The 17,325-nt window shown below is 48.8% G+C and overlaps 1 protein-coding gene across 1 annotated transcript in view; it reads right to left on the minus strand.

Annotated features, from left to right (window-relative positions):
• Nucleotides 1–449: 449 nt before the first annotated feature.
• The window catches only part of Sec14l5 (SEC14 like lipid binding 5), a 40,274-nt gene continuing 23,398 nt past the window's right edge, over nt 450–17,325 (minus strand). Inside the window, exons 9-17 of the mRNA XM_037200659.1 lie at nt 11,886–12,008; nt 11,158–11,224; nt 10,602–10,941; nt 9,989–10,186; nt 7,799–7,933; nt 5,469–5,603; nt 4,937–5,164; nt 2,479–2,657; nt 450–1,136 (exon numbers count right to left, since the gene is read on the minus strand). Of these exons, the coding sequence (XP_037056554.1) occupies nt 1,025–1,136; nt 2,479–2,657; nt 4,937–5,164; nt 5,469–5,603; nt 7,799–7,933; nt 9,989–10,186; nt 10,602–10,941; nt 11,158–11,224; nt 11,886–12,008 (1,517 nt within the window). The 3' untranslated portion in view covers nt 450–1,024. The remainder of the gene's footprint in view (nt 1,137–2,478; nt 2,658–4,936; nt 5,165–5,468; nt 5,604–7,798; nt 7,934–9,988; nt 10,187–10,601; nt 10,942–11,157; nt 11,225–11,885; nt 12,009–17,325) is intronic.

Genomic DNA, 17,325 nt, shown 5'->3' on the forward strand with positions numbered 1-17,325 from the left:
GAATTTATCCTTAATGAGTCAGAATTAACTTCGTTATTTATTCAGTTACAAGAAATAATCAGGAATAAGAATCATCCCTTATATATAACTCACATCTGATCCCAAACAGGTCTGCCAGGCTCTCTAGCACAAGGAAATGATGAAATTGATCAACTATTGATAGGAAATGTGCTGGAGGCCTCAGAGTTTCATTTTAAAAAATCATGTAAATAGTATTTAAAAAATAATTTTTCTATAACCTGGAAACAAGCCAAGGAAATTATAAGGAAATGTCCTACTTGTTCTTTATATAATCAGATTCCACTACCAGCAGGATGTAACCCAAAGGTTACTCAGAGGAATGAAATCTGGCAGATGGATATGTTTCATTTTGTAGAATTTAGAAAACTGAAATATGTACACCACACCATTGATACCTGTTCAGGATTTCAATGGCCAACTGCTTTGAGTTCTGAGAAGGCTAATTCTTTAATCACACGTTTGCTAGAAGTTATAGCCATCATGGGTATACCTGTACAAATTAAAACTGACAATGCTCCAGCATATGTCTCTAGTAAATGAAACAGTTTTTTGCTTATTACAATATAAAGCATATTACGGGGGAAGTTCCCTTCTGTACTCTCCTGGGAGATGGGTGAGGGCACCGAACAGTGATGATCCCTTGGTAGAAAAGGCCTCCCTGAGGAAAGGGCCAACCTATTAGAAGCACAGTCAATGGTGAGTCCAGTCCCTGTCCCAGCTCTAGTCTCCAGGTCTTGGACATAGGAGATGGAGCATCCATGAGGTCTCAGCTTTTAAAAGAAATTCAAAAGAATAGGGCCTGTCCTTGTCCCCTCAAGGGCGGTGAAGTAAGGCTCCTTCTGCACACAGGCAGAGAGCTGGATCTCTGCTGTGGGGTCCCCACACCCCAGCTGTGCCACCCTCTATATCCAGCATGGTCCCAGGTGTCTGGACTGGCCCTCTTCTCATCCTGGACACTGCCTGGTACCAGAAGCACTCGGGCTGCCAGCAGGTTCCCGGTCAGCTATCTGGACACCACTGAGCCACTGTGGGACTGTCCAGAGGAGGAGGAAGAGGTGGTGGCGCTGAGCTGAGAGAAGCGGCTGGTGCAGGATTCCAGGCTGGACATGGAGCCCCTGGGGAAGAAGCATGTGTACACCTTAAGTTATCTCCCAGGCAAGAGCTGTTAATACTGTACATGAGGCCCCAGGGCTCCTTCCTCAAGGCTGCTAACCACCACCAGGGACTAACAGATGCAGAGGGAAAGTCAGTGATGCCGTAATGAGCAAAGAGAAGCTACCAGCTCCCTGGACCCAGTTCCTAGGGACCAGTCAGGCCTGCCGCAGCCGAGAGCCACACTGACTAGAACGGAGCAGAGAAACCATAGCCTGGGAATAGCTCAGTCCCAGGCTCATTCTCTCTGGTTTTCTTCAGTCAAAACTACTAAGTATGGTGGCACAAATCTGCAAACCCAGCACACCAGAGGTGGAGGCAGGAGGATTGTGAATCTCAAGCCAGCCTAGGCTAACAATTAACCCCACTCCAGATATCAGGTCAGAGCTGGCCAGAAAGAACTTTCTAGTTTCTTTTGGTTTTCTGAGATAGTGCCTTATTATGTAGCCCAGGCTAGACTCAAACTTGGGATGTTCCTATCTTGGCCTCTACCTCGTATAGCTACATTTGTTCTTTACTAGTGAAATAAAAGGGATGGGCATAGTTACATTGCTAAAGTGCTTGCCTGGCACGCATGAAACTCTGGGTTTGAGTCCCAGTACCACATAAAACCAGGTGTGGAGGTGCACACATGTGACCCCAGCACTTGGCAGGCAAGAGGATCCGGAGTTCAAGATCTCCCTCAGCCACATAGTAAGCTCAAGGCCAACCTATATTTCATGAGACCCTGACTCAAAACTAATGAGAAATTAAAATGAAATGCAAAAGGGGGAAGAAATTGAAGACGTTGCCTGCTCCACCTCCAGGCTGCCCGGTCACTTCTGAGTGCCCGCTGTGTGCCAAGTGAACCATCTCTTCAGTGGTTCCCATGTAGTAGTTGGGCTTCCTATACCTCAGGGAGTTGAAGGGACTTGTCTCCTCTGTAGATGGTAACTGGGAAGCTCAGTGTGTGTGTGGGTGGGTGGTGGTGGAGGGTCCTTAATAACCCAAAGTAGCAACCTGCAGACAGTTATCTATAAGGCACTGCTCTAGAATACTTTAGAGTCGTTGCAAACAGAGGAATCTAGGATTGAAGGGTGGTCCCTCCGCCTCTCTCCTGGCCCTGTGCACTGAGACCCCCGAAGGGAGGCTCTGCTGCTGCAAAGGGTGAAGGTTCAGCATTTGAGCCTCTTCCCCACACTAAGTTCCTAGAGAGGGCTGCTGGTGTCCACCCAGGAGAAACCGGCCCCAGGCCACTGCATAGTCAGTCCCCAATCACAGGAGCAGCAGTCTCCAGGGCTGGTGGGAGCCCCAGGCCTGCCCTACCTGAAGTCTTCAGATGCCAGCACTTCACAGTAGTACAGGAGCTTACACTTGGGACCAGGACTGTGCAGAGCCGTCAGGACATCCTCCACCCCTGGGAGGCTGCAGGCCACACTCTCAGCGGGACTGTGAATCTGCCACTGGAGCAGGTAGGTGCCAGGCCACTGAGTCACATGGGAACCCTGAAACACAGAACCCACAGTAAGACCAGGTCCTCCTGGGGATGAGATGGAAAGATGGGTCCCCTGGAACAAGACGGGAGTTGAGTCTCTCTGGGGACAGGTTGGGGAGCTGCGTCCTACTGGGAATGATATGGGCCATGGGTCTTCCTAATGCTATGTGGGGCTGGGTCCTCCTGAGGACAAGATGGGGAATTAGGTTCTCCTGGAGATGGGATGGGAGGTTGAGCCTTCGTAGATTTTCTTTAGCCAGGTTTGGGAATGGCGTCTCTTTGTATTTGGTCTTTTCCAGTATCCCAGAAAATCCTTTATAAGTGCTTTCCAAAGCCTCCTTGTAGTGACTGCCATATCCCAGGGACCAGAGCTTCCTGCTTAATGTGGGGGAGCAGACCCTGGAGTGTGGGGTGCAGGACAGCAGATGGGTCTGTGGGATGCTGTCTCTGCTAATGAGGTTAGGTCTACAATCCAAGGGCTTCTGAGAAGCCACTAGGAGGGTGTTAGGGAGAATGTGTGGAGGAGCAGGGAGCGGGAGGAGGACGGTTAGAGTGGGCAGCTCTGAGGAAACACTGTGGGGGTGTCCAGTGGGATGGTGGGGACCTGGCTGTGACTGCAAGAGTCATTTGTTCCACGGAAGCTTCAGTAAGGTCCATGATGCTCATGGAGCCAGCGGCCTCTCACTGTGTGTGGATGTGTTGATGTGTATGTGTACATACATATATATATATATATATATATATATATATATATGTGGGTGGGTGTGAGAGAGTGTATTGTGTATGAGTGTCTGTGTGGGTGTGTCTGTGCATCTGTGTGTATGTGTGTGTGTGAGTATATATGTGTGTGTGGGTGTATGTGTGTCTCTGTGTGCATACATGTGCATGTGTGTTTATGTGTAAATGTATATGTGTATGTGTAAATGTGTGTATGTACAATGTGTATGTCTGAGAGAGAGAGAGAGAGAGAGAGAGAGAGAGAGAGAGAATGTGTGTGTGTAACATTTCACCTGTAACACTGACCTCATGGAGAGATTGTGGGGATGAACAAAGTAGCTTACAGCCCAGTTACACACCCATGTTCTGGCCCAGACCCATGGATCCTCAGCTGCGATGGAAACATTCATGCCAGAGTCAGGAGGCAGGAGATATGGACTCCCAGAACTTCATAGTGCAGGGTGTTCGGGAGCTTCTGAGGCCAGGGTCTTGGGGTGCTGGATCTGGCCGCTGACCTTGGGACCTTACCACTTGCCCTGCCATGCAGACGTCCTCTGGCCCCACAACTCACCCCAGCCCATGAGGTCTCCCGCTTCTTTCTCCAGCTTGGTCCTGCCATTCCTTCCACCCAGGAGGACACCTCCACCTCTCCCAGCCCCAGCCACCCTGAAGGCCCTCATGAACTCATATGGGGAAGCGGGACTTTGAGTCCCAAAGCCCCATCCTCCACCCACCATGAGGTGATGACATCGGCTGAGCAGTGCCCCCCCCAAAATCCATGTCCACTCAGAACCTCAGAAAGATGACCTTACTTGGTTATTTCTCCCATTTGTCAGCTAAGGATTTAGGGTCAATCCTAAACATGACTACCGCTGTCCTTATAGGAGAATGGAGAGGGGACTTGAGGCACAAGACAGAGACATGGAGGACAGAGCCATAGAAGGCAAGGGTGAGGACTGAAGTTATGTGTCCACAAGCCAGGGACCCACGAAAGGGACAAGAAAGAACCCTTCCTCAGCCTTTAGGGAACCCCCCAGGCTCCTTGACTGGATCTGTCACCTCCTGAATTTAGAGATGAGAAATTTTGCTTGATTTAAATGGCACCAGTGGTAGCCATTTGGGGCCCCCACGTGAATGTATGTGCTTGTGCATGAGTGTGTGTGTCCACATCTGGCTTTTTTTTCCACGTAGGTTCTGAGGATCAAACCCAGGTCTTTGTGTTTACAAGAAAGACAAGCGCTTCACTGACTGAGCTACGGCCCCAGCCTCCCTTAGGCCAGTTAGGCCTTTAATGATTTCTTTTCCTCATGCAGAAGAAACTGAAGCCCCAGCTCCAGTTGGCCTCCAGCTGCCTCTTAGCTTAGTGTCCCTCCCCCCTCCATGTAGCCTTCTGGAGTGGAGGGGGGACCTCCTATTACACAGACACTAGGGGCTCTCTCCCCGGTCGCCCTGCAGGGTCCCAGAGGCTGGGAGCACATCCACTTTGTCCACGCTGTCCCCCCAGAGCCCTGGCCTGGGAAGGATGCTTGATAGCCCAGGCCGAGTTAGTAACCACAGCCCACGCCTACACACCTGAACGCTCTGACCTTCCCGGCAGATGAGGGGCGCCTCTACACGGCTGTAATCTGTCCCAAGGACCCAGCTCTTGTCGATTAGCTGCCCACTGGCTCTAACCCCAGGCTCCTGGGGACCCAGCTTGGGGGCCTGCTTCACATGGTACAGACTGAACACCACATCTCCTCGGAGAATGTCAAAGTCCCAGGTGATGACTGACTCCCCTTCTGGAATTTCCATGGCAACCTGCATAAGGGGAGCAGAGGTGGACGAGTCCCGGGGTCAGGGTGTTGTTCTCTGGTCATCTACCAGTCTCCCTGTGGTCATAGTGAACTGCTAAGACTCCCCCACTCTCCCTCCTCCCAGAACCCCACCTCTCCCTGAAAGGCCTGGTCACTTGGGGTGCACTGTGGGTGCCAGGGATTCTGCCACCATCCCATGTCCCAAAGCTGCTGGGACAGAGCTGAAACAGTGACCAGAATCACCCCACACCCACTCTGAAGGAACCACCCCGCCATGCCCTTCCAGACCAGGTAGCACCAGGTGGCACCTCGTGGGGGGTCCCGCGGAACACGCTGGCTGCATGGTAGGTCTCACTCCACTGCCGGAGCTGGTCAGCCTGCTCCTGCTCTTCTTCGGTCAGATACAGGGACTTGGGGACCAGGCCTCCTTCTGGAACATTACACTGAGGGAAGATTTCAAAGACTGAAGGGGTTGGCAAGTCAGGGCTGCCTCATTAGGTGCTCTGTGAGCCCTGAAACAGCGTAGGAATAGCAAGATAAGATACACTCTTCTCACTTAATGAAAGAGGGGAAATGGGACCTTAGACACGCGAGGCCAGGCTGCTTTCCCAAGATCACACAAGGTGCACGTGGCTGACCAGGGCACAAAACTATGTTTGGGTTGAGTGTGATGGTACATGCCTATAATCCCAACATTCAGAAGGTTGAGGAAGGGGGACCCTAAGTTCTGGGCCAGCCTGAGCTAAACAGTGAGACCCTTCTCAAGAGCAAAACAGGGTCTGGTGAGATGGTTCAGTGGCTAAGGGCACTTGTAACCAAGGCTGAACCTGAGTGCCGTCCTCAGAACCCACATGTTAGAGGGAGAGACGGATCCCTGCAGGCCTTTCTCCAACCTCCACATGCATGATGTGGTATTTGTGCACCTACACAACACACACACACACACCCCACACATACTCACACACACATTCACACACACTCACACACACCACACACTCACACACACCACACACACTCACACACCACACACTCACACACACCACACACTTACACACACATTCACACACCACACACTTACACACACATTCACACACCACACACACACTCACACCACACACACACATATTCATACACACATCCCGCACACACTCACACACACTCACACATACTCACACACACCACGCACACACTCACACACACTACACACACACATTCACACCAACTCACACACACCACACACTCACACACACCACACATACCACACACACACTCACACACACACACAGTAAGGGGGAAAAGACCCCTGCACTCCTAGCCCTCTTCATGGTGTCTGGCTAGGTGTGGTTCCCTCTTCTGTAGCACACTCAGAGTGGGGGCAGCATCTTTCCTTCGGCAGTGGGACCTGACCAGTGCTGGGTCTGTCTGGTTCTATAGGTGTCCCCAGGTAAAGGTGCCCTGGTGGCCAAGTCCCAGACCCCAAACACCAACACACAACAGTTTTCCTTGTTTCACTTTGAAAACAAAAGTTTGGGGGAGGATAACAGAGTCCCGTCCTTGCCCGTGGTCCTTCAGTAAGTCCTTGAGAGATGTAGGCCGGTCGCCCAAGAAAAAATCATACGTCTGTATCACAAGAGCAGAGCACAGTCAAACTGGACAGAGGTCCTAAGAAAACCATCTGACCGACAAGCGGCTTGCTGCCTGGTGTCTGTGCTGGAGGACGACGGGTGTGCCCACAGATGGCCTGGGGATGAGAGCAGGACCAGACTCACACTCCTGGGAGCCATAAGAGAGTCTGGATACTGCTTTCCCTACGCATCCCAGGTGGAGTGGCCATGGACTGGGCTGGGCTCACTTACTCCCTTTTAAAAGATGTGTTTATTTATTTAATTTATGTGTGTGTGGATTTATGCACACGTCACACATATGGGTAGAAGGCCAAAAGAGGGCACTAGGGATCTCACACCACACTGTCTATCCCTTTGAGACAGAGACTCTCACTGACTCTGGGGCTCAATTCTCTTGATAAGGCTAGAAGCCAGCAAGCTGTCTCTGTCCTGCATCTGCCTGTCCTGGATTTGTGACATTTGTGAATTCCTGCCTTACTATGTGAGTGCTGGAATCCAAGTCCCAGTCCTTATAATTGTAGCAACTGTTGTTTTTGAAAATCTTTAACATTTATTTTTATGTGTACGGGTGTTTCACCTGTAGGTTTGTTTATGTACCACATGCACAGGGTGCCTATGGAGGCCAGGAGAGGGTGTTGGATCCCCTGGGACTGGAGTTACAGCTAGTTGTGAGGCACCATGTAGGTGCTGGGAATCAAATCCAGGTCCTCTGGAAAAGCAGCCAGTGCCTTTAGCTGCTGAACCATCTCTTCAGCTCCAGCAAGTCCTCTTAAATGCTGTACCACCTCTCCAGCCCTCACTGCCTTTGAAAGAACCAAAGGAAGGCCCACCTCAAGAGATGTCGTCTCTCTGAGGAAGCTTCTACAACCAGCCTTAAAGCCAGCGTGTCCTTGGTGAGAGTGCGTGGGGGGGTCACTAAGGTGCTCTTCATCAGCTTCCTGGCCCCAGGAGTCTGGGTTCCCAGGCTCCTGCCCCGCTCCTTTCTGGGACCCAGGACCAGCAGCCAGACTCACCACACTCTCTCCTCCAAGGAAGTCAGGGATCACATCCTTGTCCAGGTAGTCCACCAGGCCCCCAGGGCCCTGGTAATTGCTGCCACTGTAGATGAGAAACTTCCGCCTGGTGTTCTCATTGATGAAGGGGCTGACCTGGGGGCGGGGCAAGGGAAAGTTAGAGAGCTTTATTTCACTTTATTTCTGGTTTGGTTGTGTTTATTTTTATTTTATTATATTTTTTGGTTTAAGGGTTTTTTGCTTTGTTTTGAGAAGGGTTTCATTCTGTGGCTCAGATTGGCATCAAACTGGGGTTCTTCCTGCCTCGGCCTCTTCTGGCTTGGCTACAGGCATGAATCACCAGACATAGCTCAAAACTGATCTCTTTAAAAGCACTTTTTACATGTATTTATTTTGGGGTGGGCATTTGTGGAAGTCAGAGGACAGCTTTTGGGAGTTCTTCGTCTCCTCCTGAGTGTGTCGTAGGGATTGAACTGGGGTGGCCAGGCTTGGCCACAGGCGCTCTTCCCGGCTGAGCCCTGTCACCAGCCCTGACTCCATCCCAAGACAGCATAAACTAGGCATGGTGGTACATCCCATAATCTCAACACTTTTGGTGACAGAAGCAGGAGGATTAGACGTTCAAGGTTATCCTTGGGTGAATAGTGAATTTGAGGCTAGCTTAGGTTAAATGAAATCCTAGTTTTAAAAGGGGGGGGCATACCAAAACCACAGAAGTTGAACTTGTGTACGTTTATACCACTCCTTTAGAGTTGAACAAGATAAAAAAACTTAAAATAAAATTTAAAAAAGAAGCTAAAACAATTTTTTAAAAAAGATAAAAAAAACTTAAAGGAAATCTTATCAATTTAAAATTTAAGCTATTTTAGGGCTGGAGAGTTGGCTTAAAGGTCAAGGTCCTCTTCCAGAGGACCCAGGTTCAATTCCTAGCACCTACATGGTAGCTCACAACTGTCTGTAGCTCCAGTTTCAGGGGATCTGACATCCACACACAGACACACATGCAGGCAAAACACCAATGAGCATAAAATAAAAATGAATCATTAAAAATTAAAAAACATATAGCTATTTTATGTCAAGAAAGTATTATTAAGTGAAAAAGACATCCTGGTGATAAATATATTAATCTAAACTTGCAATCATCAGGCAGTCTTACCTGCTGGATGCTACCACCAGCCCTGACTTGATTTTCTTTCTTTCTCTCTCTCTCTCTTTCTTTCTTTCCTTTTCTTTTCTTTTGAGACAGGGTCTCACCATGTAGTCTCCTGGCTGTCCTGAAACTCAATATATAGATCTGACTGGCCTAGAACTCACAGAAATCCTCCTGCCTCTGCCCCCTGAGTGCTAGGATTAAAGGTGTACACCACTACATCTGGTTGATTTGATCTTTTAAAAGTGAATGATTATACAGGCTGGAGACATGGCTCAGACAGTAAGGTGCTTGTCACACAAGCATGAGGAATAGAATGTGGATCTCCAGAACACACACGTTAAAAAAAAAAAAAAAAAACAGCTGGGTTTGATGGCACCCATTTGTAAACCCAGAGCTTGGGGGTTGAGGTGGGCAGTGATAAGTGAATCCCTGGGACTCTCTGGCCATCTGTCTAGCCCAATCAGTGAGCTCCAGGTTCTATGAGAGACCCTGTCTCAAAAACCAAGATGGAAAGCTCCTGAGGAAGGACACCCAAAGTCAATCTCTGATTGTCACATGAATGCACCTGTGTGCACATGCACCTGACACACATGGGCACCCACGTGAATACACACCTATGCACAAAAACATAAAATTAAAAAGTGCAGGATTCGCCAGGCGGTGGTGGCTCATGCCTTTAATCCCAGCACTTGGGAGGCAAAGCCAGGCGGATCTCTGTGAGTTCGAGGCCAGCCTGGTCTACAGAGCGAGATCCAGGACAGGCTTCAAAACTACACAGAGAAACCCTGTCTCGAAAACAAACAAACAAACAACAACAAAAAAAAAAAAAAACCACCAAAAAAAAGTGCAGGATTTACAGGCTTTTAGGACATTCACCAGGTCATAAAAACCCCTCCCATAATCCAGTTACGTTTCCATCTCCTGGAAAGAACCCTGACAACCTTGGATCTGCATCATCTCCGCAGATCTGTGCCTTAGGATCACTCAGGTAGAGGATTCACCCGCTGTGTGGCCCCCTCTCTCGCCCTTGATCTCACCAGCGTCCATAGCACCGGGAATACGCGAGGCGCACGCACGATGAGCAGCCGGCCCAGGGTCTCGGGGTAGTTGTCCTCCACTACCTCGATCATCCGCAGCAGGGCCTTCACCCCCGGCCTCCACAGGTGCCGCATGTTGAGGCCCTCCAGGTCCAGGAGGCAAGTCCAGGAGCTGTGGCAGACACAGGCCGTCGGGCTCTACCTGACTCTGCCACCTACGGGGGCCTCCAGCACTGCCCCCCACCACCACCCTCCCCCAGGCACGCGGGATGGAGAAAAGGGCTCAGGAGGGCAGGGCTGGGACACAGGACACTTTCACAGTCCCTGTAGGTTACTCAGCCCAGGAATGGAAATGTGCCAGAGGAAGAGGAAGACGATGGTGACAGGCCCCGTGAGCTGAGGAGGAAGGCTGGCCTTGGGAAGCAAAGGCGCTATGAAGCTAAGGGAGCAGTTCAAATTAGCTCAGCCAGAGCTCCGGTTTCTCCACCAGCAAAACCCAGGACAGGGGCCCTGCCTCACCGGATCATTGTAAGAACTAGGTGATAGATAGCACTGTCCCACAGCGCCTAGCCGGCTACCTGGCCACCCACATGCGCAGTCAGCGTTAGCTAGCCTGCTTTGGGGGGTTTGCCAGCAACTTGGGTTCTTGCCTGATGGGACGGCGGGCCATTAACTGCGAGCTTTGTTCGGGGTGTTCCTCTTCGCGTTCTTTCTGTCTTCTTCGCCGTTGACAGAAGAGAATAGAAGGCAGGTGCATGGGTACTAGACAAGTGTGGCGTGCGTTAGGTGGACTACGTCGGGGCAGGCGGTAGTCAGCCCCATCGCAAGTTGGGCTCGACCCGATACCTGCAGCGAGCAGCGTTATGCACGGCTTCTCATAGTGCGTCGCAATGGGCGTCCAACTCCCGCAACTGCTGGAAGGATCATACCAGGCCTTTGGTGAGAGATGCGATCTGGACGACAGGGGCAGAATGTAAGAGGGAGAAGAGTTGCTGGGCCTATCCATAGCTGTTGCGCGGTGGAGCGGAGAGCACCAGCGAAGAGAAGAGATGTTTTTAGGAGTGGTGAATCTATGATCTTATGCGCTAAGATACGGTGCTACACTACTAAGCAGCTGAGGTACTGCTGGCAGGACTACAGATGACAGGGCTAAGCAGGGACACACATACAGTCGCTTCCTGGTGACTCTCTTGTTGGCATGTGAGAGCACGGTTGGCACCCCATATAGGTTGAAGACTGAACACTCAGAGAGCAGGTTGTGGCGAACATTGGATGGGGTTAGTTATATCAGTGGAGCTCGTTGAGAGGGTAACCTCAAATCTATGAAATGACATCTTTCTCTGGCGCTTGAAGAGCACATGAGTGAGTACTGGTTTGTTTGTGTGTTGTTGCTTTGTCTTGTTGTGTTTTTGTTTGTTAGGGTTGGTAAAGTATTGCTCTGTAGTGAGGAACGTGGTGAGCGACGCTTGTGATATGCAAGAAGAGAGGCCAGCAGCAGGTATGTTCTGTAAGTATTGCAGCCACTTTGATGGCATGGCAGTCTATAGATCCAGTGTGGCTGGGGAGTGAAGAGAAAGATACGGTCCCTTGTGGCATTCTGACAGCAGCCTCTCGCTTCGCATCATTTGCACTCCGGTCAGTGAGATACTCACATTAAGACAGTAAGGTATCGGCTTCTGTCTCCCCACACTCAACCGCGCATCGTAAGGGCAGCACAGTTGTTCACGTCCGCATGAGCTCTCCTAGGATCTTAGAGAGCCTGTTGAGCAGTCCGTTCTCATCGACTTCGGATGGACGTGGCAGCTTGGTGGCACTCACTTGCAGCTGCATGTGTCATTTTGGCCGTCTTATCACGGAGAGTTAAGCCTGCCTTCAGACAGAGGTCTGGTGAACTTACGAGGTCGTGCCATGGTCAGGAAGCGGTAAGCTTCATGTGCTGTGCTTTCCAAACTATTCCTTCTGTCTGATCGCTGTGCCTCGCCCCCTGTTGTGCAGAGCACGTTTTCTTCCATCCCGGTGCCTGGGGGAGGGTGGTGGTCCGGGAGCCGACAGAGCTCTCAGGCATGGGGTCAGTACACGCTGGAGGCCCCGTAGGTGGCCGAGTCAGGTATGAGCCCGAAGTGACATTCTCGGTTCTCGTTCTCCTTTTATGTTGTTGAAATAGGTCTCCAGATAGGTGGCAGGCACTGATGCTTGCCCTCTGTTGTGTACTGCCAATCACAGGTTTTAACTTGCTTAATCGATGACACTCAGCGGTGAAAGAGCTGGGACTTCGTCAGAAATGTGACTACCTAGGGCCAAAGCACTGCTACCACTGTGGTGAAATGGCAAACGGGATGATGAAAGACTGCAAAACCTAAGACATAATGTCAGGAATAAGGGTTAGGGGTCGAAGGGTAGGATCAGGAGGTGTGGGTGTTAGTGATTATATTCTCTTTCTGTATGACTTCTCGCGCGCTTTGTTGCGCTCTTCTATTGCGTGTCTGTGCTCCGCTCACATCGCTAATAAATCAACAGGAATGACTATATGAAGAACAGAATCGTGTTGTATGATCAAGAGTGTGCGCAGAGAGTCAGGGTCCGGCGAGCACAACAACAGCAGAGGAGGAGGTAACGATTGCTGTAATCCAGCTACATAGGAGAGATTAGAGTGACGGATCCTCTCTCATATAAGCTGCTTGTGTGAGAACACAGACAGACAATCTCACACGACCACACACCAGGACCAGACAAGTGTTGATGCAGATAACAATTTTACAAGAACACAAAATTCGTCACAAGATACAAGCGTAATGATGAATTGCTATGGTGAATATGAATCTATTGCACAAAAGATGAGTGAGGGATGCGTAGAAGGATGACTGCGCATGTGGTATGTGTGGAGGGGTGATTAATGGCAATCGTGTGTGTGTCGATATGTCTAAAATGAGGGCCTGGCTAAGTGTTCAAATTCCCAGCATCCACAGGCCCATTCAAACTGTCTCGTGGGTTTTCTAAGTTCTCATCGGGGATCCAATACCTTGTGGTTCTATTCTTTCATTGTTTTTTTTTACATTAAGTTGTGTTTGTTTGTTTGTATTAGAGCATGCTTATTGGTATGGTATCAGAGACTAATAATAGGGTTATTCTCTGTGTAGTTATAAGTTTTGAACGAAAAGTCAGAGACTACCGGAGATGTGGTCTTCGGCGCAGGCTCGATTTCGATTACCAGCAGAAACTACAGCGAGCCAGAGAGCAGGCTGGCCTCGAACTCACAGAGATCCGCCTGGCTTTGCTCCAAGTGGCGGGATTAAAGGCATGAGCCACACCGCCTGGCGAATCCTGCACTTTTTAATTTATGTTTTTGTGCTAGGTGTGTATTCACGGTGGGTGCACATGTGTGTCAGGTGCATGTGCGCCAGGTGCATTCATGTGAAAATAGAGATTTGACTTTGGGTGTCCTTGCCTCAGGACTTTCATCTTGGTTTTTTTGAGACAGGGTCTCTCATAGAACTGGAAGCTCACTGATTGGGCTAGACAGATGGCCAGAGAGTTCCAGGGATTTTTCACTTATTACTGCCAACTCACCCCAGCTCTGGGTTTACATGGGTGCATCAAACCAGCTGTTTTTTTTTTTTTTTTAACAGTGTGTGTTCTGGAGATCCACATTCTATTTCCTCATGCCTTGTGTGAAGCACTTATGTTTGAGCCATGTTGCCAGCCTGTATATAATTTACTTTTAAAGATAAATGAAACAGAGTAGTGGTGTACATTTAATTTATCCTAGCACCGGGGCAGAGGCAGGAGGATTTCTGTGGAGCTGTAGGTCTCCATGTGGAGTTCTGAGGTCTTATCCTGGAGTTATCACGAGGAAGTGGCAGGAGATCTACAGACACTAGGAGTCGCAGCGAACCACTGTACTCAGCAGAAAACGATGAAAGGTAACACGAACAGAAAAGAGAGAAAAAAAGAGAAAGACGCATGGGCTTGGCAACCTCACAGAGAGTCCATGTGATGACAGAGAAAGTGAATAAGTAGATGTGTGTGTGTGTAAGGTCAGGTGTGTGTGTGTTGGGGTTGTGTGGCTTGCCAAGATGACTTTCTAGTGGTGTGTGCAGGTAACCAGGAATGAATATTCGTGTTGTGCTCGTCGAGAGATGACATGTGTTTTGTGCGATAGTGTGCAGTACAGATTGATATTGTGTTTTGATATTGTGCGTAGTCGGTCAGGAGCCAGTGATGTATGTTTGTGACTGTGTGTGTGTTATTTAGTTTAGTTGTTTGCCTTATAGGTAATTAAAGAGATGAGCATAATGATGATGGTCATACATTCTAATATTTGTCAATCTCTCTATTAAATCTTGATATTTTATGTCATTTTATATTTTTAGTACTGTCATTCACTATCATTCATTTCGTGTAGTTTTTGCTTGCATTTGTGTCTGTGTGTAGATTGTCAGATCTACCTCATTGATTATTCATTTTTTTTTCAGACAGGGTTTCTTTGTGTAGTTTGTGAAACGGCAGTTTATGTAGACACGCTGATGATGAAGCTAGCACTGGCTATGTGTAGGGCAGTTGAACCTCGTGCTCTGTCGGAAGAGGACTTGATTTAAGCATCTCCAGCCTAAAATAGCTTAAATTTTTTATAAAGTTGAACGCATGAGATCTCTCTGCTCTTTTTGCCCCGAGTAGATGAGGATATTTAAATTATGTTGTGTGTCATACTTTATCGCAAACAACAGTTGTGTCTTATGTTCTTTTTAAGATTATCATGGATCTCTTGTCGACATAAGAAGACTTTATTTTCTAATCTTGATCTAAGACTCTTGAGAGGATGTGAGGGTCTATTAAGACGTACCAAGTTCTCAACTTTCTCGCTAGAGTGTATTAGCGTCAATGTGCCCTGTCTCACATTATTTGTGACTAAAACACTCACAGTGATCTGTGCTTCTCACTAGTGGTGATAGCCTAGGAGCTGTGAGACCTTCAAAGTTCGGACTGATTTCAATCTTCGCAACAGCAAGCACTTCATGAGCTACTGCGCACTACAGCTCTTGAACGTGCGTCGATCCTAAGGACTGAAAAGTTTTTACATTCTACAAACATGATGCCTTTGGAGCAAGACCCTAGAGTTGTGGGCGATTTTCAGAACTTATACTGTTCACAGCAATGAAGGTGAGGTTAGGAGATTCACTTTAGAGATGTATACACTGGAATAAGCGCATTAGTTATTAGGTGGCTGTCTCTAAGCTGAATATGGTGAGTTTCAGTAGAGATGAGTGACGCGGCAGCCCTGGCAGCTCGGAAGAGCTTCTTGTGGCACGGAGAAAAGCCTGAGCCAAGCATTTGCCGTCCCAATGTCATGCAATCCTAAGACGACGGCCTATTTTCATGGCATAGAAAGCACCTAAGAGAAGATAAACGCGCAATCAACGTGGGTCCTTCTCACAGCTTAGTTAGTTTTTTAAATCTGGTACACAATGGTGACCCACCAGGAGGCCAGAAATAGTAGTTCTCCAAAAGAACGTATAGTCCACAGATGATACCTTACAGAGTGGGCCTATAGTGACTCTGTGTGTGTGTGTGTGTGTGTGTGTGTGTGTGTGTGCCAGATGACTTTGTGTGTGTGTGCCAGATGACTTTGTGTGTGTGCCAGATGACTATGTGTGTGTGTGTGCCAGATGACTGTGTGTATGTGTGTGTGTGCCAGATGACTGTGTGTGTGTGTGTGTTATATGTGTGCAAGTAAGTATAGAGGCCAGAGGTCAACATCAGATGTCATCCTCTATATCTTTTATTTATTTATTTAGTCTATTCATTCATTCATTCATTCATTCATTCATTCATTCTCCATCATGATTATTCATTTTTGTTTTCAAGACAGGGTTTCTCTGTGTAGTTCTGGCTGTCCTAGAACTCGCTCTGTAGAGCAGACTGGCTTTGAACTCAGAGATCTCCTGCCTCTGCCCCCTGAGTGCTAGGATTAAAAGTGTGTGCCACCACCGCCCAGTGTCCATCATGTTTTTTATGTGACAGGATCTCTTGTTAGACATAGAACTCACCAATTTACCTAGATTGGCCTGTGAGCCTCAGATAGCCCCATCTCCACAGTGAGCCACAGATAGCCCCTGTCTCCACATCATTGAGACTACAAACACAGTACCTGGCTCTCCAGTGGGTGCTGGGGATTGAACTCGGGGCCTCATCTTGCACAGCCAGCACTTCACTGAGCCCTCTCCCCAGCCCCTCAGAGGACTGAAAATTTTTACCATTCTACACATGTCCTTGAGCAAACCCTAGAGTTGGGGATTTCAAACTAGCAAGTAGAGAGAGTTCACAAATATGGAAACCATAAATAAGGAGTCAACTATGTGTTAAGAAACCACCCTGGCCTGTTCTTCAGGAGAACCAAGCATTTGCCGTCATCAGCATGCGCACCATTTTTCATAAAAGACCTTAAAGAATACAGCAGTCACTGGCTTCACAGCTCTATAGTTTTTAAATCTGGAAATGGTACCCACAGGAGGAAGAATAGTGTCCTCCAAGAACGTATGTCCACCAGAACCTTCAGATGGGACCTAAGTTGTAAATGGAGCTGCAGACGTCAATTAAGGATCTCAAGATGACGTCAGGATGGATGTGTGGTGGGTTCTAAATGACCTAGGGCTCCTGTGAGGTGGTGAAGGGACATGCAGAGCTACCCACAGGGAAGAGCATGTCAAGTGGGAGCAGAAATTAAGAACAATGCAGCCACAAACTCAGGGGCCACCAAAAGCTGAGAGAGGTGGGGTAGGACTCTCCCCTAGAGCTTCTTGATTCCATCTGTTTATTTGTTTGTTTGTTTGTGAATGACAGGATCTCTAGCCCAGGCTGGCTTCGAACTCACTATATAGCTGAGAATAAACTCGAACTTCTGGTCCTCCTACCTCCACCTCCTGAGTGTTGGGATTTCAGATGTGTCCCACCAAACTCAGATCTGTGAAGTGCTGGGGATCAAACCTAAGGCTTTGTGCACGCTAGGCAGCCCTCCACCAACTGGATAGCCACATCCCTAGTACTGCTGTCTTCTGAATCCCAGACTGCCACCCTCCAGAGCTGGCATCTGCTGTTTTAGTTCCAGTTGGCGATGGCTGCCTAAATAAATCCATACTAATTGACGAGAGTATGACATATGATGGCCCTGGGGCAGAAACATCTTCCCAAGACCAAAATCTATGCCTATCCCACCTCCTGCATAGCTGGGTGACACATCACAAGTATCTCCAGATGCCCCAGAAATCTACAAGGGAACCTGAGATGCCAGCATGGGTGCATCATTTAGAGCATCCTTGGCATTCACACATGGCTCAGGTGTG

Source organism: Peromyscus leucopus, chromosome 8b (genome assembly GCF_004664715.2).
Source record: "Peromyscus leucopus breed LL Stock chromosome 8b, UCI_PerLeu_2.1, whole genome shotgun sequence".
Classification (NCBI taxonomy): Eukaryota; Metazoa; Chordata; class Mammalia; order Rodentia; family Cricetidae; genus Peromyscus; species Peromyscus leucopus.